Source organism: Eschrichtius robustus, chromosome 3 (assembly GCF_028021215.1).
Source record: "Eschrichtius robustus isolate mEscRob2 chromosome 3, mEscRob2.pri, whole genome shotgun sequence".
Classification (NCBI taxonomy): Eukaryota; Metazoa; Chordata; class Mammalia; order Artiodactyla; family Eschrichtiidae; genus Eschrichtius; species Eschrichtius robustus.
Window position 1 is genome coordinate 9,783,165 of NC_090826.1, and position 22,454 is coordinate 9,805,618.

The 22,454-nt window shown below is 41.0% G+C and overlaps 1 protein-coding gene across 7 annotated transcripts in view; it reads left to right on the top strand.

Annotated features, from left to right (window-relative positions):
• VPS13D (vacuolar protein sorting 13 homolog D) overlaps positions 1-22,454 on the top strand; it is a 248,003-nt gene that overhangs the window by 82,762 nt on the left and 142,787 nt on the right. For 3 of the 7 annotated variants that reach the window (XM_068538909.1, XM_068538914.1, XM_068538915.1), the window contains exons 38-46: positions 2,563-2,703; positions 5,091-5,213; positions 7,601-7,675; positions 11,537-11,642; positions 12,680-12,832; positions 14,659-14,794; positions 15,903-15,950; positions 20,740-20,890; positions 20,981-21,191. In XM_068538909.1, the coding sequence (XP_068395010.1) occupies positions 2,563-2,703; positions 5,091-5,213; positions 7,601-7,675; positions 11,537-11,642; positions 12,680-12,832; positions 14,659-14,794; positions 15,903-15,950; positions 20,740-20,890; positions 20,981-21,191 (1,144 nt within the window). The remainder of the gene's footprint in view (positions 1-2,562; positions 2,704-5,090; positions 5,214-7,600; positions 7,676-11,536; positions 11,643-12,679; positions 12,833-14,658; positions 14,795-15,902; positions 15,951-20,739; positions 20,891-20,980; positions 21,192-22,454) is intronic. The other 4 variants (XM_068538910.1, XM_068538911.1, XM_068538912.1 and 1 more) reach the window with 4 other exon arrangements.

Sequence of the window (22,454 nt, forward strand, 5' to 3'; positions counted from 1 at the left end):
GGGCCTATTTCTACATAAATTTTACATGAGGCAAAGGGGTGGGATAGGACAGGGAAAGATGAAAAATAAGTGACTGCACAAGCACAAAAGATACAGATTTTTCATATTTCTAAGAATATATTTGATAAGTCACAACTGAATTCTTTAAAAAGAAGTTTTGGTAGTTAATTCTTTTTCGTCCTGGAGTTTGGCTCATTTCAGAACATGAAATTGCTCAATTGTGAAGGATCATTTGTCTGGCCCTGATAGTAGCTAAATTTCAAGTGAGATTTAAGCCCATAAGCATTTTAAACTTCAGGCCTCCTCACTCCCTATTGGACTTGTTTGTCTCATTAGAAAGAGTACTGAGTCAGTGACAATGTATAACCTGCCCTACCTACTCCCTAGAGCAGGACACAGTTGATCAGGGCAAGCTGTTCTTCCAGAGACATAAACTTGCATATACTACAAGGCATTTTCAGGTTTCTTTCCTTCCATTGGAAGGACCAAGGTAAGGGCCTATACAGATGGACGTTCAGGAACCATCCTGTATCAGGGCTGAATAGTTTGAGCTGCGACGTTCTTTGCCTTAAGAGAGTTCTTCGTAGGTGTGGGTGGAGTAAACCAAGTTGTGTCGAAGAGGGGTTGCTCCCTTGATGTCATTGGAAAGTTAAGCTTGCAGTGTGTTGTGCTGCTGCTGATTGTTCTAGAGTACATGTCACATTCGATTTTATATGTTAGTTAACATTCTCCCCTCTCTGATCTGGATTCACTTAAAGGCAACACTCTTATTTCCTAATTGTTCAAAATGTTTAACTTTAGAATAATGGCCCAAGCCTTGCTAGTTAAGAGAAGGTTTTACAGGGCATATGGTAGCTATTTTTTTGAGAATCATTTATTTTCCCAAAGCAATTATTGCTTACTTTTAAAGTTGCATGAACACATTCATGTCACTAGTGCTAAATGGTGTGAGGAGATGAATGTACCGACATTATGCTATATGTTGGATTGGATTTGTGTTGGTAAATCGCCTCATCTATGGCTGATGGAGGGTATTTAGAAAACTGTTAGAAATTAACTGGCCTTGAAAAGTTGTCTTTAAAACTACAGTGAGATACCATTTTTCTCACCCAATGGACTGGCAAAAAGGAAGTGTGACACTACTAAGTATGGTGAAGATATGAGCCCTAGAACTCTTATTTCCTGCTGTCAGAATTGTAAATTGGGACAACCACTTTGGAAAACAGTTTGACATGACTTAGGAGCATACTCGGCAATCCTTCAATATACTTCTTCTAGATCTGTACCCTAGAGAATCTCCTGTCCATGAGTACTAGGAAACAAGTACAAGACTGCTTCCAGAGTGGTCTTCCTAATAGCGGCAGAACTGGAATCCAGTGAAATGTCTCTTAGCAGTAGAATAGATAAATAAACTGTGGTATGTTTGTAAGTGGATTACAGTTCAGTGGTGAAAATAATGTACCACAGCTACATGGCATCAATGTGAGTGAATCTCAAAGAATGCTATTGAGCAAAAATAGAAACTTGCAAAAGAATACACACAGGGACTTCCCTGGTGGTCCAGTGGTTAAGAATCCCCCTTCCAATGCAGGAGATGCGGGCTCGATCCCTGGTCGGGGAACTAAGATCCCACATGCTGTGGGGCAGCTAAACCCGTGTGCTCTAGAGCCCACGTGCCACAGCTAGAGAAAAGTCCATGCACCACAAGGAAGAGCCCATGCACCACGACGAAAGATCTCGCGTGCTGCAACTAGGACCCGATGCAGCCAAATAAATAAATAAACGAAAAAGAAAAAAAGAATACACACTGTTGGATTCTGTTTATGTGAAGATCCCTAACAGGACAAACTATGTATTCTTAAGAAATGTATACATAGGTGGTAAAAGTATAAAGAGCAAGGAAATGATTAAAAATTCAAGCTAATGGTTAGTTGGAGTCGGGTGGAAGAGGTTTGGTGGGGAGTGGTACTCAGGGGCTTCAAAGGCACATATAATTTTCTGTTAAGCTGAATAGTGAGTACGTGAGAGCTTGCAGTAATTTTATTCTTTAAACCATACATATATGTTGTTTATATATAACTTCTGTACATAATGATGTTTTAAAATAAAAATTTGGAAAAATTTAAGTTAATGAATTTCAAGTATACCTATTTATTCAGCCAATAGGTTCTTGATGTAAGCAGGGTAATCAAATTTAATAGTTACTTCAGCCGCTGACACTATTCCAACCTGAGTCTGAGACACTTTTTTCTACTTGAATATATCAAAAACAGGTCCTGCCTGCTCTTAAATAGAAGAGGGCACATACCCCCTGCCTTCCTTCCTCCCACCTCTGGGAGACCATGGTTGGGGTGCATGTGTGCTCTTGTACTCATGTCCTTGAGACAGCACAGACATTTGTAAGGTGACCTGCAGCTAAAGATGGTGTTTCCATTGTGAAATCAAGTTGGAAATAGAAAGCTATTAGCTATAGTATGTCCTTGCTGAGCATTTGTGAATGGTGTTCCCCTGTAAACTCTTGATATCTGCTGAGCAGATGTCTTATTTCCTGTGTTCTTTTAGGCTGGGAGCCATTTATTGAGCCCTGGCCGTGCTCTGTATCCTGGCAACAACAGGCAGCTAGTCGTCTCCATCCTCCTCGGCTGAAGCTGGAAGCCAAGGCCAAACACCGTTTGGATATCAATATCACCTCTGTACTAATTGGTGAGTGGAAAGCTGTCTTTAGAACATTGGTACCTTTCTGTGCGTAAGTCCCTTGTCTGGAAGACTGTTAATCCTGGTTTAGCAAGTACTTGGGCCCATACCAGACAGTTTACTCATCATGGCTGCTTTCCTGATAAACCCTAACCTGGCCTCATAACGCTTCTCAACCCATAGCTCTGGAGGTGGCATCCCATATTAATCCTCTCAGTGATCAAGCAAGAGCTTAGACTACATGGGAAACATTCATGTCCATGACGAACTTTCTCCCCATGATGCTTGGTCACTGGGACTTATTAAATGTCCTAGAAGTGAGTTTAGATTCATTTCTCTCAGACTATACACAGAATAATTCTTAAAAGGTATAGTTTCGATTGTCTATAGCAGGGTAGGTTGCTTGTGCTGTTTCCCATCAAGTATCATGTTGACCTAACTCTGAAAATCACTGAGTTAAAGGGTTGCCAAGCTAATGGTGTGTGTTCTGACAGTTTCTTTGACAACACTGAAATGTAGACTCCTGGATTCGATGTAGTGTGTCAGAATCTTGTCTCTATACTTGTCTTTATATCAAAAGAAGAGTAACATTATCATACAGTCAGGTAGTGCCTACTTTCACTATGAAAACTACACTCAACTCTTTGAGTTACTGATCTACAGGATCTGATTTTTTGTAACACTGTAGTTATCTCTGAGTGATAGATAACACATACTACAGTTGTGCCTCAGTATCCAAAGGGATTGGTTCCAGCACCACACCCCATACCCCTCACCGCCCCCTACCAAATCTGTGGATGCTCAAGTCCCTTGTAATAAAATGGCCTAGTACAATGAATACAGTTGGCCCTCTGTGTCCGCTGCAAAACCCACAGATATGGCAGGCATACTATATTGAAAATCTATGAACTTTCTTCAGTGTATGTGTTGGGTTGAGGCTCATAGAATACTCATTGGCTTATTCCATGTCCGACTAAGATGGAGAGAATGTATAGTGAAATGAGACTGTAAGTTCATTGATCCCCAGATTTTAAAACCACCGTTTTTACCTTTACACATTTCATTAATTTCACCAACGTAATAGTAAGTTGATCTCATGATTCTTCCATATTATTTTGGTCCCCATGTTATTTCTTATATAATCTGTTCATCTGGAAGTTTAGATAAAGTTTGGGACTCTTCTTTGAAAAGCTACAGTAAACGAGAGCTAACCTCAAAAGAGTTCTATTGATATTTCTGATGAATATCTTCCAAAAAGCGTTCTTGTCAGTGGTAAAACTGGTTTTTTTTAACCTTTAATTCCTTATTCCTAAAATTGTGCTGAAACCCAGAAACAATTGCTGTGACCTCTTAGTGTTTAAACAAATATCATTTCTGTAGCTAAATACTGGAGCTGAAAAACAGACACTAATCATTCTTGTTTTAAAAAGTATAGTACTCTATAAATGACCCAATTTCATTCCTTTTTATGGCTGAGTGGGAAGGAAATCCAAAAAAAGAGGAGATGTGTGTGTACGTATAGCTGATTCACTTTGCTGTACAGTAGAAACTAATACAACATTGTAAAGCAACTATACTCCCAATAAAAATTAATTTAAAAAAATAAATAAAAAGTGTAGTACTTTAATTAGTATAAAAGGTCTTTATCCAAGTGTGGTGTGTAATTATTTTGCTCTTCCCGTTATAATTCTCCTCTCAAAAAAGTAAAACCACTCCTGGACAGTTGTCAGCTAGATTTCAGCCTCCTGAGTTTGGTGGTTTTTTAAATAGCCTCCTAACTGGTCTTTCTGTCTCCAAACCCTGCCCCTTAGCATGGCGTGTCATGCTCTTCACAAAGCAAGTTGTTCTTTTTTCTAGACTTTGCTATGTCCCTGTACCCCAGTATGTTGTACCAGGTCACACCAAAGTATTCAGTGTTCCCTGAATGTGCCAGGTACTTTCATGTCTTGAAGTCTTTGCATATGCTGTTCTCTCTGCCTGGAGTGTCCCTGTATCCCTAATCCTATTGGTAACCCTACCTATTCTTCAAGACCCAGAACAAAGGTCCTTACCTCTCTGAAGATTGCCATGCGCTTTGGTGTGTATTCTTCCACTTCTGCCAAAGCAGAATAAATCTTCCCCTGTTGTGTGCTCCCATAGCATTTTATTTGTATCTTTGTTTTAGCTCCTTTCACATTGTGGGATAGTTTTGTGATGATGGTTGTTTTGTTAATGTTAATTTCTTCCAGTGGAGCATGAGGTTCTTCAGGGGACCAGCTTTCTCAGGATCCAGTGTGGCGCCTAGCATTTAGTCAGACATTCGATAAAAGCTTGTTTTGCTGAATTGAAGTCATCTGACTTGAACACCCCATCTTTTCTACTTCTGTTCTTAATTATCTTTGGGGACTTTTTTCTAGACCAATATGTAAGTACCAAGGAATCGTGGATGGCAGATTACTGTAAACAGGACAAGGAAATAGATTCAACCACATCGGAAGACTGGATGGGCTCTTCAGTGGATCCTCCATGCTTTGGACAAAGTAAGATTTTTCTCTACAGATGTTTGACTAAATCACCTTTGACCTACAGAGCCATGTTTCATTGAGAAATTCAAGTAGAACCATCATTTTCTATGGAAAACCCTACAGGAAATTCTGACTGTCTTCTATAGTTCTGTTTTAGTCTTTGGAAGGGACATTTTTTCTGGCACAAAACGCTGAACTCTTAATATGAGCTCTAATTTCACCATTGTGGGAGAGGAAGGACCTGCAGTATGCAATTCCTAAGTTCTGGTCATGTGGCACGTGAACTGGCGGCACCTGAAGATGCATCAGGAGTGGCCATTGGTCAGTTTGTGTTTTACTCATCAGAACATTTTAATTGATTGGACTTTTGTTCTGGATCTTTAAGAACATCTTTTCAGTTTTCTAAATCTAGAGATAGATTGGATATATTCGTGAAGAGAGGGAGGGCAGGCTCCCACGTGGAAGCAAGTGTTTAAAGGGGGGCCCTATACTATAAAGTAGAAGAGAATTGAATACCCAGCCTCTTGAAGAAAGAGGAGTCAGTGTGTTCTCTGTTAACGATGTTTTCTTTCCTTATTTAATGCTTCGCCATGGAGCTCTGATTTCCTCAGAGCTGGGGAGATTGTGATGGCCAACTGCATGGTCCTTAGTTGTTCCACAAGCCATTGTCATCCAAATTCAACTCAGCCCCAGTTCTTTCAGTGTGGTTTCTTTGGGGAGTTTTGGCTGGACTTCACATAGTTCATGAATACTTAACTGTTCCATCTGGTCTGCAAACGTGTCATGGGAAGATGGATTTTCTTAGTGTACGAAGTATTTGGTTCGTCCCTCCTCAGGGTGTATAAATGGACTTTCTATCTGCCTTGTACTTCTCGAAGGAGGGACAAGGACACGTCAGCTCTGCTTGCTCTCTGTATTCCCAGGCTGTTGCTTGTGAGTCTCAAGGCCATTGCTTAGGAGCCAGGGCTTTTCAGATATCATCAGCTTCAATTCTGGCTCCTCCTCTAACCTTCCCAATTTGTGTGTCAAGAGAATGTAACGTAGTCTACCCAGAAGACTCTGAATAATCTTTGTAATATGTAATGTGTCCTAGAGAATGTTTCTAAAAACATTATTCATGCAGAGGGATCTTAAATCCAGACTCAGTGCAAACACTAGGAAGGCCGAATCTTCAGGATTCTGATGAAGGAGTTTTCTTTTGTCCCTCTCCCACCGCTCCCCTCCCTCTTTATTTTAACATCTCCTCTTTTTTTATAGTTAATAAGCTACCTTATCTATGTTAAATGCCTGCTAAATTAAATCTGGATTTTTATTTACTTACAGATCTTTATGGTTACTTAGGCTTATAAAGGTGTAATATATCTTTTTAATTAGGCATATGCGAACATACCTAAATTTCCAAACCTCTTTACTTATTAAGAATTCTGGGATGGTAGAATACCAGATGGGATTGTATTCTCTTACTAGGCCTACTAAAATAATTGTTGGGCATTCGTTTTGAAAGTCAGGAGGTTTGACTCTTGTTGAACTGATCACAAACCTTCAGCTCTTATTTAAGAATATTTAGTCACATTTCCCCCAAATTTGTGTATTTTATTCAGGCCAGCTTCAAAATGAGCCCTTGACTTAGAGGTTCTTAATATGAAATTCAGCCTAAGGGAGCTGCTGATTTCTTGCTGTTCCTTTAGCAGGGGAAAGAAAATAATGGCCTAGTTTTTGACATAATTATTGGCTTTGTTCAGGAAGGGCTGAGATTCTGTAAGTACACCTGGATGGTATGGCACCTTAATTAGTTCATTAGTTTTGTATTCAAGGACATTTTGTGGAAATACCAAAAAAAAAAAAAAAAAAAAATTCTAAAAGCTTCCATGTTTAATGTATAATATAAATAATACCATGAGATATCTCCTCAGAAGAGATTGTTGAAACTTGGAACACAGACTGATTCCTTCCCTTGAATTTTTGAGACCCGTGGGGGATTAGCATTCTACTGCTACTGCCTTTTCCAATTGGAACGGAGCAACTCCCACTGAAATCTGTACTGATTGCTCTTGGTAACTTTTCTGTGCCATGTGAGAACATACATGCTTTAAATTAAAAATCCTCAAAAGGCTTGTCATTGTGTTCAAGTGACTGTGAGTACATTTTCTTTCCCCATTTGAGAAAAAAAGGAGCATGCTCTGTTAGCACAGCCTCCACAGTAAACGCCAGCATAAAAACTGTCTTGCTCACCTTGTCAGGTACCTCCTTGGCTCTTAGTAGTCACCAAAGGAATGAGCCTATAAGTGCATGATGCTTGCTATTTTTATAATGTACTCTATTTGTGCTTATGTTTTGGAGATGAGTCTTCTTTTTCACTATATTGATTCTCATGCTCTAACATTGTCTCTCCTGTCTACCAGGCCTCCCCCTTGTCTACCTTAGAACTAGGAGTACAGCCAGTCTGACTAACCTAGAGCACCAGATCTATGCTAGAGGTACAGTATAGCCAAGCGAGGGCTTGCTTTATTTTCCTGTTTTAAGAACTGCCTTGTACATCGATTTTGTGTGAATACGGGACCTGAATGGGGGTATACCCAGTTGTGAATACTTTGCTTTAGTAACAGGAAAGATCATTTCCAACTAATGGACAAAGTGGCATCTTATATCAGAAGGAAGTGATGTGCTGATTCTTATTCTGTCTCTTCCATCTGCTTTAACCCTTAGTGGAAATGGAATCAACTTCACAGTGAATGATGCAGAAACATCCAATGTCAGTTTAGAGGTGATGTCTCACACTGAAAAGCAAATGAATGGAAGAAAACCCTCCTCCATCAGGCAGTGCTACAAGTCTTTGTTTATAGAATACTCAGTGAATGTTATTCTTATGGTAATGCAAGGGGCTCGTGGAATAGGAGCTATAAAGATCAGAAATAGAGCTAAGAAAAAAATTTCCAGTAAATAATTGCTTAGACACCAATCTTAGTTTCTTTAGAAATGAATTGAGGTTCTTAGGAGGTAGAAAAGAGAATGTTCTTTGTTTATATCTCTGATCCTTTAAGGTTCCTTGAGAGTTTGACTGGTAAGTGAATACAAGAGGAAAACATCATAAACATCAAGGAATTAGAATCCCAAGATGTTCAGTTCTTCATTTGTTTGAAGGAGTGCAATTTAATTTGAATGATTTATGTTTATGCTTGGCTAACACCACCAGATCCCGGGTCATGGTATATTTTGTAAAAAGGGCCTTTTGAGCTTCCTCTACTAGGAGTTCAGAACAGGGATATTAATGTGTGGCGGCAGTATTATGTTTTTTTTCTGAAAGGTTTTACCAGGATGGGTGTTTGTGGGGAGGGCTCACAAGGCCCAGGATCCATGGATTTATGCTTCTCAGCTTTTCTATATCTGTTATTTCATCTTTCAGGCTAAGCAAAGCATTATTCCTTTTTAGCATGGGGACAGAAGCTCAGAGAGACTAAGTAACTTGCCTCCATTCACATGACTGGCTAGTAGCAGACCTGGGACTTTAATCTATTTCTCATGATTTACAAGCCAGGTCCTTTCTGATAGGCTGAGCCGCTTACATAGCATAAGAACCCGCACTGTTTATAACGGCCACATTGCCCTGGGGAGCGAATCCGCAGGAGCAGACGTTTCCTTAGGTGGAGCCATTTAAGCTGAACTTGGACATGAGGAGCTTGGGGTTCTTTCAGCCTATGAACCAATTAGGTCTGGTCACTAGAGGAGGTTTTCTCAGGCCACCAGGGAATACTGTTCTCTTTGGTGGACTTGGGGAGTTCTTTTTTTTTTTTTTTAAGTTTTTAAAAAAATTATTAATTAATTAATTTATTTTTGACCGCATTGGGTCTTCGTTGTTGTGTGCGGGCTTTTCTCTAGTTGTGGCGAGCAGGGGCTACTCTTTGTTGCAGTGCGCGGGCTTCTCATTGTGGTGGCTTCTCGTTGCGGAGCACGGGCTCTAGGCGCAGGGGCTTCAGTAGTTGTGGCGTGTGGGCTCAGTAGTTGTGGCTCATGGGCTCTAGAGCGCGGGCTCAGTAGTTGTGGCACACGGGCTTAGTTGCTCCGTGGCATGTGGGATCTTCCCGGACCAGGGCTCGAACCCACGTCCCCTGCATTGGCAGGCGGATTCTTAACCACTGCTCCACCAGGGAAGTCCAGACTTGGGGATTTTGTTCTCTGGTGCTGTGCCCAAGGCAGGTACACAGTTGATTTGGACCCTAGTGTGGAAGGTGTCAGATCTGTCCCCTGGTGTTGAGTTTGGATTTGTGAGCACTCCGTGTATTTTTATCCTCAGAGAGGCAGGTTGCTGAGGTCTCTGCTGGTATGTGTAATCCACACAAGAAGCTTGGGGACCTTAGCAGTGTGCCTACCCAGTCTACTTAATTCCAAAGCAATACACTTGTGGATATCTTTATATGGATTCCTAGCACTTTATTCTGTGTTACAATGTGATCAAAGCCGTTTGCCACCTGTTCTTTTTAAATCTAATTTGCAAATGGAAACTTTGAGTCTGGCTCACAGTGGGATATGAAAGCACATCTGGCTTCTTTTCCTCCTGGGCCCTTTATCTCCTGTAATAAAGCAGAGCAGCTCTCTCGCTTGTGGAGAGGGAGGTGCCTTTCAAGGTGCCACAGTGAGCACTGTTTACCCTGCTGACAGCTCTTAAAGTTTTTACTCCCCCTCTGCTCTTGTCCGCAGCCTCACAGCTACTCCTTAATTTTCAACTTGATGAACACTAATTTTTTTTTTTTAAAGCAAACCTTGGAAACTAAGTGAGGCCATTGGGGTGAGAAATGGGCATATTCTAGGCAGAGATTATCTTTATATGTATTTGGAGTGTCTCTAAAAGCTAACCGCAAAATTGTGGAACACGCTGGAGACTACTCATTTGTTAAGACTCCCCTGAGCTGCTGTTCTTACCAAAACAGAACTTGCCTGAACCTGAAGTGGCTTGTTGTGCAGTGTTCAGAGCACTAACTTCTGAAAACTTTAGAAGCTACAAAGGGAAAACAAAAATGTGATTACTTTTTAAAAGACATGACGCTGACTTATGATATTGCCCTGTGCTGTTCTCGAGAAGTGGGAGAGGCAGGCCCTGGTGCACTTTGCCTTCTTCATGTCACTGGCAGGAAACACGCGGTCCTGGAAGATGAATTGAATTTTGCTATAGTGTTCTCAGTTGGCGATTGCAGTCACCTCTAGATGTCATTTTCTCCACAGCTGCAGGCCATTTGGGTCCCGGTCTTTCTCGGGCTGTCTTTGTGCTTTAAAGCCAGACATACAGTAAGACTGGGCCTCGCCCTTTTTTGTTGGTGGGGCATGTGGTGTTGTTGAGCACATCAGCCAGGAGGCTCCGGGCACTGCGTTGCTGCTTCCTTTGTGGTTCCTGCTGCCACCTCCCTCTTTCCTTGTGTGGCCAGTAGAGGAAATGCAGACCCTGGAAGGAGCCGTGGGCCTCTCTGCTCTCAGGAGTGTGCAGCAGGCCGCGGGCTGGCGGGTCCCCGGGCAGCCCGGGCACCGGAGAGCCTTCCTCAGCCTCTCCCCTCTGACTGCTTACGGTGTTTAGAGTCAGGTTAAACTCTCCCTAGAATTTGATTACTTACAGTCTTGTATTGATCAGTGTTTCTTTCCAGTTTCCCCGATGAGAAGCTGTTTTGTGAAGGAAATCATATTTTGCCCTCCTCTTGTAGTCTCCATAGTCCCCGCCTGATAGCAGATGGTGGTGATACCTGTGTAAAAAAAATGAACTAAAAATTTTATTTAAATAGCTTTGTGGTAGTATATTTTTGATCTTCCAGGGAGGAAAACCCACAACTATTCACATAAGAGAAGAGGAAAGAAGGTTTTCATTTTGTTATAATATGCATAATATGACTCAAGTGTAACTCTTAAATAAAAGGAGGCTTCCTTAAAGTACCAGTGTTTTGGACAAAGTGATACAAGTACACGTGATCTATCTTGCTGCAATTTAGGTTGTCCATTTAGACTGTATTTCTCGGGAGTAGTGGGGATCCATTTCTCTTTCTGTCCTGATGCCAGCCGTATTAGGTCTGATGCCCTTTTCTGAGATAAGGCCCATAAGAGTCGCAGGAGAATTGTGGGGTGAGAGTCGTGATACATCACAGTCTGTTGTCAGGGGGACCGAGTCACCTCGTAGCAGGCGGCAGAATACATGGAGACATCCCACTTGGCCTCTCAACACACCTGTGGTGGTTCCTTTTTTTCCTCTCCACCTTCGGCTCCTTTGCACAGAGACAATTTTGGGCACTGTCTCCAGGTATGGGGAGGGTCTCTGCCGCACGGGCCAGGGCACATGCTGACGGCCTTCTGTTTGCTCACAGCAGAGATGAAGGCCCCAAAACGCCGGCAGCCGTTCGTCCCTTTTGCTCTGAGGAATCACACGGGCTGCACTTTGTGGTTTGCCACCCTGACGACCACGCCCACCAGGTAAGGAACACTGAATCTGTCACCTAGAGCCATCTCTGCCACCACAGGCTCCTGTGTACCAGCCCAGCAGAGTAAGGTGGGGCCTCCCTGAGGCTCTTGGGATTGATTGTATTTGAATCAATAGCTTGCTGTCTTGCTGAGGTTTATGTTGGAGGTTCTGGTTCTATGTCCAGTCTGTAGTCAGAGAAGTAGGTCTTGAGTCTGAAGTATCCAAATTGTGATCTTGATCCTGGTATCCATTTGTTTTTAAAGTAAAAGTTGAGCAAGTTAAGGATGTGAAACAAAAGTCATTCCACCCTTTCTCCTCGGTCCCCATTCTACTCCCCCTTTTAAAACAAGCTGTATATGGTTATTAAGCCAAATGTTTTGCCCATTTTTCTTCCAAAAGGGCTTGAAAACACCTCTCATATCCCCTCTCCCCCCAACCCCGAACTATCTTCCAAACCTAAAACACACTTGAGTCCAGATGGAACAGGGTGGAGTTAGGAGAACAAATGAGAGTCTACCTAAGCCAAGTGAGAACGTTCTCTAACAACTTTCTGCCTGCTTAGACCTTGGCTCCACTTTCCAAATGCAGGCTGATCTTTCCAGCTTAGGTAATAAAGTGTATGAAATGTGTAACAGAATCAGCTGATTTGAGACCATATTTCTCCCACCTCCACCAAGTATGAGAATGCTCTAGAGGAGACATCTTTGTTTCTTAAAAACAATTCAGGTCTGTTAAATTCTAGATAGTCACTTAAATACTACTGTTAAAAGTCATGACTAGTTTACATCACCCTCGGTGTACCAGACTCTGCTGCTGGTGGCAGGTGACTATGCAGTGATAGCTTTTAGCTGTTTCTAAAGTTTCGGTCATGAAGTTGTGATCGCTCGTGAAGAAAACTTGAGTAACTGACCTTTTAGGTCCTCTTTTGCAGCCAGGTTATGCCTGTGAGTTGCGTTCTGGGAGGGTTTCTGCTTCCAGCCCTGAGCTCTGTGTGAGAGGGAGGTGGAGAGAAAGGGGGCCTAGCTGGTATTGTCTGATTTGGTTCCAGGGCTGCACTGTCTCACAGCGGGAGTCCAGGGGTGGTTCCAGAAGGGAATGGAACATTTCTTGACGATGCTCACAGTGTTAGCGAGTGGCGGGAAGTCCTCACGGGTGAAGAGATTCCCTTTGAATTTGAAGCAAGAGGAAAGCTAAGGCACAGGTAAGGCGTGGTTTACTCTTTGCCCCGAAAAAAAGAAAAAAATGATTGTCCCTAGTGTTTTGCCTTTTCACTTTCCTTTGTTAATGATTTTAATGTTTTATTTTTAAAAGGTATTTAGAAAACCAGTGTTTCCTTTTAAAAAATATAATGACTGTCTTGGAAATACACTTCTTTCCATTAATCATCCTTTTATTTGACATGTGAGGTGATAACTGGTGTGTTCCATGTAACTAATTTGGTTGAAGCATAGACAGATCATAACCCTCCAGTGCATTGCGTGATGGAGTGGTGACATGGTATTATTAAAGGTTAACAGAGCATGTTGATTTCAATTTTAAGATACACATATGCCACAACACTTTTAGCAGGCAGATGGTTCCAGGAAGCAGAGCCAGTAATGATAAGATACTCTGATTCTAAGGAGGAGAGAATAACTCACCTAGGGAGACCGCTCACTGATGCACTCAAAATCGCCAGCCAAAGGATGGGAATAAATGCGAAAGAACGTTGTGTCTAGTTACCGAGAGATCATAAAATATGTAATAGAATGTTCTTTTATATGCACACATTTTTAAGTGGAAGGGCTGTCCAGTGGATAACAAATAGGTTAAGATTTTAGTGTCTGAGCCTCATTATCTCAGATGTAAGAGATTGGCCTCAGCCTTCTATGGTCACATGCGTTCGTGGTGCTTTAATTCTTTGTGTGCAAACCTGCTCCTCAAACACTTCCTCCTTCTGTACAGCTCTGCGCTGGCGCACATTACTCCCTAGCGGCACGAGTTCTGAACTTGGGGGCCTCCAGTGTATTTTTCAGGAAAAAAATAGTTTTAAAAAAAAAAATCACTGTGCTGGGCACATGTACCTGGAAGCCACATTAGAATTTCCAGGGATGAGTGGTGAGCATTTTTCTGTTCTACACGGTTCCTGGAGAAGCTAAATTATAGAACTGTTCACTGTATTTCTTAATAAGCACTGCCTCAGTTGTATCAGAAGGGGTTTGGCCTTTTTGTCATTTCTGTTTTAGTTTCTACGTTTTGTAACCCGTTTCAAGTCCCACCTGCCTGCTTGAATTCATCGAAATAAATGCCTTCTCTGGTGTTTCCCCCTTTGGCATTCTGTCCCCCATGCCCTGCCTCCGTCCCCCCTTTCCTTCCTGTCAGCCTCAAATCCACTTCCCCATTTCGGGCTTCTGGCTTGAATTAGGCAAAATCTAAAAATAGAATTAAATGTGCAGTTTCCTCCTGTTCCTCCTGTCCTGCCCACTGCCTTCTACTGCAGTTTCAGCTGCGCACTTCAGCCCGGAAACCCTGCGGGCTCCGTCTCTCATTACCGTGTCCGTAGTCTTGTAGGACCAAAGCCCAGCGACTGAGTGTGGTTCTGAGAGAAGCAGGAGATTCCACAGAAGAACCAAGGAGAAAACGTCATTTTAGGCATTTCCAAGAGTATGGTTATGTGATTAAATTGCTAGCACAGCATTTCTACTACCCCACTGAACCACTTTTAGCTGATGTCATTTCATAAAGTTTGAGGTAGGGGTCGATGGGGGACAGACCTGAGCTAGTTCACAGGATTCACGTGGTTTGTATAAAGGGAGGGCAGATGCCACTCTTGCTCAGGCTTTATAGATCTTGCAGTTTTGTTTTAAGTGTAAGACTCAGTTAAAGTATCCTCTTGATTTCCCTTGCGTTAGGTAATCACCGAAAGGCTTATTTAGACAACTGGGTTTTTATGTCATTATATCGTAAATCCGATTTCAGGCTCTGCTTCTACTTCTCTTCCCTGGATAGGATTGTGCTTAATGTCTCTTTCTGCGTTCTGCCTGACAGACACACCCATGACCTCCGGATCCATCAACTGCAAGTGAGAGTGAATGGCTGGGAGCAAGTGAGCCCAGTGTCAGTGGACAAAGTCGGGACCTTTTTCCGATACGCTGCGCCAGATAAGAATTCCTCTTCCTCTACGGTGCGCGGCTGTGGAAAGCGTGTTCAGTGGCAGGATTGTGCCCTAGCCACACCCCCGTAAAGCCAGGCCGTCAGACAGGCCTGTAGTAGCCTTGCTCTAGTGACATTTTCTTGTTCTTCATTTTTCCTAGCACTAGAAGGAATACCCAAGATTATTTGGGTCAGTCATGGGCATTGGTAATCACTATGTAGATAAACCAGCCAATGGTTAGTTTTAGAGAGAAACAAGATCTAAGATTGGCATGAACACATAATTATCCAACCTGTGCAGATCCACTTTATACTCACCCGGGCCAACCGGCAGTTTGCGAGTTTGCCAAACATATATTGGCTTTATTTCACATATTGTTATGCTTCCTTTATACACTGTCTTCTGTACGCTTTTATAATGCTGCTCCTTGATCCTTCTAGCTCCGTGTCTCCAAATTCTCCTCTCCGGCATAAAGATAGATGTCCACTGTTGTTGATTTTCTGGTCATGCATCCTCTCACACACCCTTGCCCTGATTTTACCCCAGCCTGTAGTTCTAGGGGTTGGAGGGCCAGCCTGGGGAATGTGGCCTCCCTGACTAGAATGTGCAGGCAGAGGCTGGCATCCTAGCTGACAAGACCACCACGGGTGCTCTTGCCACATACTCATGGGGTAACTGTGCTCAGTTTTGAGTAGCCAGGGATGAATAGGAAAGCACAGGTTTGCAGAGATACTGTGGCTTTCCTCATGCTTGCTGCTTCATGAAATATATTCTTGGAGGACACTGCTCTTTTCATTGTTCTTCTCTTGTGCCCCAAGTTTCTTAGAAAAAGAAACTTTCTTTCAGAGTTACTTTTCTGCCTAAGTTCGTGTCCAGTAATAAAAGGACTAATTCCCCCCCAGAGATACCTTTCTATTTTATGGATGCGTTCTGGAGAAATTTTGTATATACTGAATGGTTGGAAAATGAATATTGCTGTTCCCATTTTTTCCAAGATGTTTTCTTTTCATAGTAGAACATACTTTACCTAAGAGTGTTTATGAAACCACCTTTTCAAGCAACTTATACTGTCATTGAATTTAACGATGGCTGTTATCTTAGGTCTGTACTGAATCTCTGACTTTGGAATCTTTCTTAGATTGGCAGCCCAAGCAGTAGGACAAATATTATCCACCCCCAGGTTTATGTGAGTATGATTTTCCTGTGTCACTGTGTTTACACACATAGGTCTTGATGACCACTGGACTCTTGTGATTGGAATTTATCTTTTTCCTTTTCTATTAATGATTTCCTTCCTTTTACAAGAACTTGCAAGAAAATGTTGTCACCTAACTTAGTATGTGAGACTGAATATTACAGGGAAGGAGAACAAAAAGCAAATGTTTTAGTCCAAGGTCTCCTTTTCTCTCCAAGTTAAATATAAATTAACCTTTGTGTGGCTATACATATTTTATAGGTTTTGGCCCAAAGGTCATGAAAATAACTAAGAATGAAAAATAGATTTTTTTCTTCCCACATCTGATTTTTGAAACGTCACCACAGGATGACATTAAAATGCTTTTTTGAGGTTTTTGCTTATAATTTCTTTTCCCCGAGGCTAATAAGTTTTAAAATGTGAAATTTCAGATAAGCATAGAGGCAACAAGATCAGGATTTAAAACAATTGTTACTGGGCCTTGGCTCTCCTGGGGCTTTACTGGGCTGGGTCACTGGAAGCTTTGGTGATGATTGTGTCCCTCTAATAACACCCTAGAAGACTGTACTTTGCCTTTTCAGTGGGACGTTCTAGAAACTTTGGTTCAAAACATGGAGCTTGTCATTTGATTGTTTATTAGGTTGGTTTTCACATATTGTTTGCTTTAATGAAAAAACTGGCAGTATGGAAAGCTTGGATGTTGTGTCATTTGTTTCTCCAATAAACAAGCAGTATCAGTATGTTCTGGATACTCAGAATAATAGTTTTAGAAACTTTCTCTTTGGTATACCTAATGTGGAATTTTTTTTTTTTTTTTAAACATCTTTATTGAAGTATAATTGCTTCACAATGGTGTGTTAGTTTCTGCTTTATAACAAAGTGAATCAGCTATACATATACATATATCCCCATATCTCCTCCCTCCCACATCTCCCTCCCTCCCACCCTCCCCATCCCACCCCCCCCCAGGCGGTCACAAAGCACCGAGCTGATCTCCCTGTGCTATGTGGCTGCTTCCCACTAGCTATCTATTTTACATTTGGTAGTGTGTGTATGTCCATGCCACTCTCTCACCCTGTCACATCTCAACTCTCCCCCTCCCCATATCCTCAAGTCCATTCTTTAGTAGGTCTGTGTCTTTATTCCCATCTTGCCGCTAGGTTCTTCATGACCTTTTTTTTTTTTCCCTTAGATTCCATATATATGTGTTAGCATACTGTATTTGTTTTTCTCTTTCTGACTTACTTCACTCTGTATGACAGACTCTAACTCCATCCACCTCATTACAAATACCTCCATTTCGTTTCTTTTTATGGCTGAGTAATATTCCATTGTATATATGTGCCACATCTTCTTTATCCATTCATCCGATGATGGACACTTAGGTTGCTTCCATGTCCTGGCTATTGTAAATAGAGCTGCAATGAACATTTTGGTACATGACTCTTTTTGACCTATGGTTTTCTCAGGGTATATGCCCAGTAGTGGGATTGCTGGGTCGTATGGTAGTTCTATTTTTAGTTTTTTAAGGAACCTCCATACTGTTCTCCATAGTGGCTGTATCAATTTACATTCCCACCAACAGTGCAAGAGTGTTCCCTTTTCTCCACACCCTCTCCAGCATTTATTGTTTCTAGATTTTTTGATGATGGCCATTCTGACCGGTGTGAGATGATACCTCATTGTAGTTTTGATTTGCATTTCTCTAATGATTAATGATGTTGAGCATTCTTTCATGTGTCTGTAGGCCATCTGTATATCTTCTTTGGAGAAATGTCTGTTTAGGTCTTCTGCCCGTTTTTGGATTAGGTTGTTGGTTTTTTTGTTATTGAGCTGCATGAGCTGCTTGTAAATCTTGGAGATTAATCCTTTGTCAGTTGCTTCATTTGCAAATATTTTCTCCCATTCTGAGGGTTGTCTTTTGGTCTTGTTTATGGTTTCCTTTGCTGTGCAAAAGCTTTGAAGTTTCATTAGGTCCCATTTGTTTATTTGTGTTCTTATTTCCATTTCTCTGGGAGCTGGGTCAAAAAGGATCTTGCTGTGATGTATGTCATAGAGTGTTCTGCCTATGTTTTCCTCTAAGAGTTTGATAGTGTCTGCCCTTACACTTAGGTCTTTAATCCATTTTCAGTTTATTTTTGTGCATGGTGTCAGGCAGTGTTCTAATTTCATACTTTTACATGTACCTGTCCAGTTTTCCCAGCACCACTTATTGAAGAGGCTGTCTTTTCTCCACTGTATATGCTTGCCTCCGTTATCAAAGATAAGGTGACCATATGTGTGTGGGTTTATCTCTGGGCTTTCTATCCTGTTCCATTGATCTATATTTCTGTTTTTGTGCCAGTACCATACTGTCTTGATTACTGAAGCTTTGTAATATAGTCTGAAGTCAGGAAGCCTGATTCCCCCAGCTCCATTTTTCGTTCTCAAGATTGCTTTGGCTATTCGGGGTCTTTTGTGTCTCCATACAAATTGTGAAATTTTTTGTTCTAGTTCTGTGAAAAATGCCAGTGGTAGTTTGATAGGGATTGCATTGAATCTGTAGATTGCTTTGGGTAGTAGAGTCATTTTCACAATGTTGATTCTTCCAATCCAGGAACATGGTATATCTCTCCATCTATTTGTATCATCTTTAATTTCTTTCATCAGTGTCCTATAATTTTCTGCATACAGGTCTTTTGTCTCCTTAGGTAGGTTTATTCCTAGATATTTTATTCTTTTTGTTGCAATGGTAAATGGGAGTGTTTTCTTAATTTCACTTTCAGATTTTTCATCATTAGTATATAGGAATGCAAGAGATTTCTGTGCATTAATTTTGTATCCTGCTACTTTACCAAATTCATTGATTAGCTCTAGGAGTTTTCTGGTAGCAGTTTTAGGATTCTCTATGTATAGTATCATGTCATCTGCAAACAGTGACAGCTTTACTTCTTCTTTTCCGATTTGGATTCCTTTTATTTCTTTTTCTTCTCTGATTGCTGTGGCTAACACTTCCAAAACTATGTTGAATAATAGTGGTGAGAGTGGGCAACCTTGTCTTGTTCCTGATCTTAGTGGAAATGGTTTCAGTTTTTCGTCATTGAGGACAATGTTGGCTGTGGGTTTGTCATATATGGCCTTTATTATGTTGAGGAAAGTTCCCTCTATGCCTACTTTCTGCAGGGCTTTTATCATAAATGGGTGTTGAATTTTGTCGAAAGCTTTCTCTGCGTCTATTGAGATGATCATATGGTTTTTCTCCTTCAGTTTGTTAATATGATGTATCATGTTGATTGATTTGCGTATATTGAAGAATCCTTGCATTCCTGGGATAAACCCCACTTGATCATGGTGTATGATCCTTTTAATGTGCTGTTGGATTCTGTTTGCTAGTATTTTGTTGAGGATTTTTGCATCTATGTTCATCAGTGATATTGGCCTGTAGTTTTCTTTCTTTGTGACATCTTTGTCTGGTTTTGGTATCAGGGTGATGGTGGCCTCGTAGAATGAGTTGGGGAGTGTTCCTCCCTCTGCAATATTTTGGAAGAGTTTGAGAAGGATAGGTGTTAGCTCTTCTCTAAATGTTTGATAGAATTCGCCTGTGAAGCCATCTGGTCCTGGGCTTTTGTTTGTTGGAAGATTTTTAATCACAGTTTCAATTTCAGTGCTTGTGATTGGTCTGTTCATATTTTCTATTTCTTCCTGGTTCAGTCTCGGTAGGTTGTGCATTTCTAAGAATCTGTCCATTTCTTCCAGGTTGTCCATTTTATTGGCATAGAGTTGCTTGTAGTAATCTCTCATGATCTTTTGTATTTCTGCAGTGTCAGTGGTTACTTCTCCTTTTTCATTTCTAATTCTATTGATTTGAGTCTTCTCCCTTTTTCTCTTGATGAGTCTGGCTAATGGTTTATCAATTTTGTTTATCTTCTCGAAGAACCAGCTTTTAGTTTCATTGATTTTTGCTATTGTTTCCTTCATTTCTTTTTCATTTATTTCTGATCTGATCTTTATGATTTCTTTCCTTCTGCTGGCTTTGGGGTTTTTTTGCTCTTCTTTCTCTAATTGCTTTAGGTGCAAGGTTAGGTTGTTTATTCGAGATGTTTCCTGTTTCTTGATGTAGACTTGTATTGCTATAAACTTCCCTCTTAGCACTGCTTTTGCTGCATCCCATAGGTTTTGGGTCATCGTGTCTCCATTGTCATTTGATTCTAGGTCTAATGTGGAATTTTATACTTAAAAAAAAAAATTGCTAAATTCCTGGCACATGGTAGCAGTACAAACTGTGTTTTGAATATGTGAATGAACATAACGCAAAAAGAAAGTAGTGGCTGCATCCAACCAAGACCATAAATAAATGATTTCCCTCCATTATCTTGAGTTTCTTGGTGTCGTTTAGAAAAAGAGTGATTATTGAACAGAACTTAGAAAATTGTTGTGAAGAAGAAGTTTGTTTTTAAAGTTCTTTGATATACAAATGTTGGTTTTTTTATAGGCATGTCAACAAATAGTGTATGGGCCTATCGAGTAAATTTTATGACATTTAGAAAAAAAAGTTATTTTTCCTGTGAAAGGCATACCAATACAAACAACTCTTTAGACTTGGCTGTTACAGTAGTGTGTATTTAGAGGGTATTCACTCCTATTAAAGTGGAGTGGTTTTAGGGCTTAATGACTCATTTCACTGAAGAGCTGTAGTAATAATAAGATGCTTTAGATGTAGGCATTCTGGTCGGTATTATTGTATTCTGCGTGTTTTTCAAAAGCACAGCTAAACTCTTTATTATTTCTCTCTTTTTCACAGTTCTCTTCACTCCCGCCTGTCCGGGTCGTCTTTGCAGTGACCATGGAAGGCAGTGCTCGGAAAGTGGTCACTGTCCGATCGGCCCTCATTGTGAAGAACAGACTTGAGACGCCAATGGAACTAAGACTGGACAGCCCATCCGCTCCAGACAGTAAGTTTTGACATTGTCCTTCTTCTACCCTAGATGGACTTTGGGGTGGGCAACCACTCCTGAAACTGCTAACACGTGTTTCTGTGACAGAGCCCGTGGTCCTTCCCGCTATCATGCCAGGTGATTCATTTGCCGTGCCTTTACACCTCACTTCTTGGCGGCTGCAGGCCCGGCCCAAAGGACTGGGTGTGTTTTTCTGTAAGGCTCCTATTCACTGGACCAATGTAGTGAAGACTACAGAGGTTAGTAGCAGCAAACGAGAGTGCCACTCTATGGATGCGGAAAAAAGCCGATTCTTCAGGTATGTGTGGCACAGCAGCGACATGTATATTTTGCCATTTTTTCTTCATTCTTTCTCTAAGGACCCTCAGTGATTCAGTTGTACTTATTTAAAGCCCTAAAGTTCTTATTCCTTAAGTTCTTTTATTCCCTAAGTGTTAGGTTCGTACGAATTCATGGGTTAACCGTGGGCGGGAGCGTGGCTGTTACTTATCTGATATTTATGGAAGAAGCAATCACAAACCCACTGCTCACTCACACATATACGATTAGAAGCTGGTCTGTCTGCATCAGCATAAAGAGAAGACATGTAGGGAGGGAAGAAAAAACAATGACCAGTTCCCATTCCTAAATTGGGAAGCAAAATCCTGGGGTTGGGAGTTTTTCAAATGACTCAAAGGAGTTTGGGTGAAGGTTCATGCACCTAGTGCCGACTTTTCATGGGGACTCTGACAAAATTATGTTATCATTTAGACTCTTGTTTCCTCTTCTGAAGAGTACAAGTAATGTGTTGCTAAAGTCATATGTTAGAAAAAATACTGGATTGCTATTGTTAGATCCTTCTAAACTTAGACTTTAAACTTATTTAGGTTAGAGATGATCAGCTTTAGTTTCCTTTATAGCAAAAACAGGCATTCACTTAGTTAAACTTACAGAGGAGTAGAAGAAGACTGTAAGGAATTCCACGATACCCTTTATTGAGATTTGCCAATTGTTGACAGACTAAAGGGAGAAACAGATAAATACACAGACAAAATCGGTGACCTTAACACTTCCCCGTCAGTAATTTATAAAACAAACCAGCAAAAACAATAAAGATATAAATGGATTTGAACAGTGCTGTCAACCAGCTTGTCACAATGGGCATTTATAAAACACTGTAACCGGCAATTCCGGATTGCACATTCATTTCAAGTATGTGTGGAACATTCATCAGGAGAGACCATCTACTGGGCCATAAAACAAAGATCAATAAATATTAAAGAATTGAAACCCTACACAATGTATATCATCATTATAATAGTATTAAACTAGAAACCAAAACAATAAGATGCTTACAAAACCCCCAGATACTTGGAAATTAAACAATACATTTCTAAACAACCCATGGTCAAAAAGACATCACAAAGGAAATATTTCAAAGTGAATAATAATAAAAACTGGACATATTAAAATGTAGGAGTTGCAGCAAAAGCAGTTCTAAAGGGAAATGTATAGCTTTTAATGCTCGCATTAGAAAATAAGGAAGATGTAAGATCACTGATGTAAACTTCTACCTTAAGGT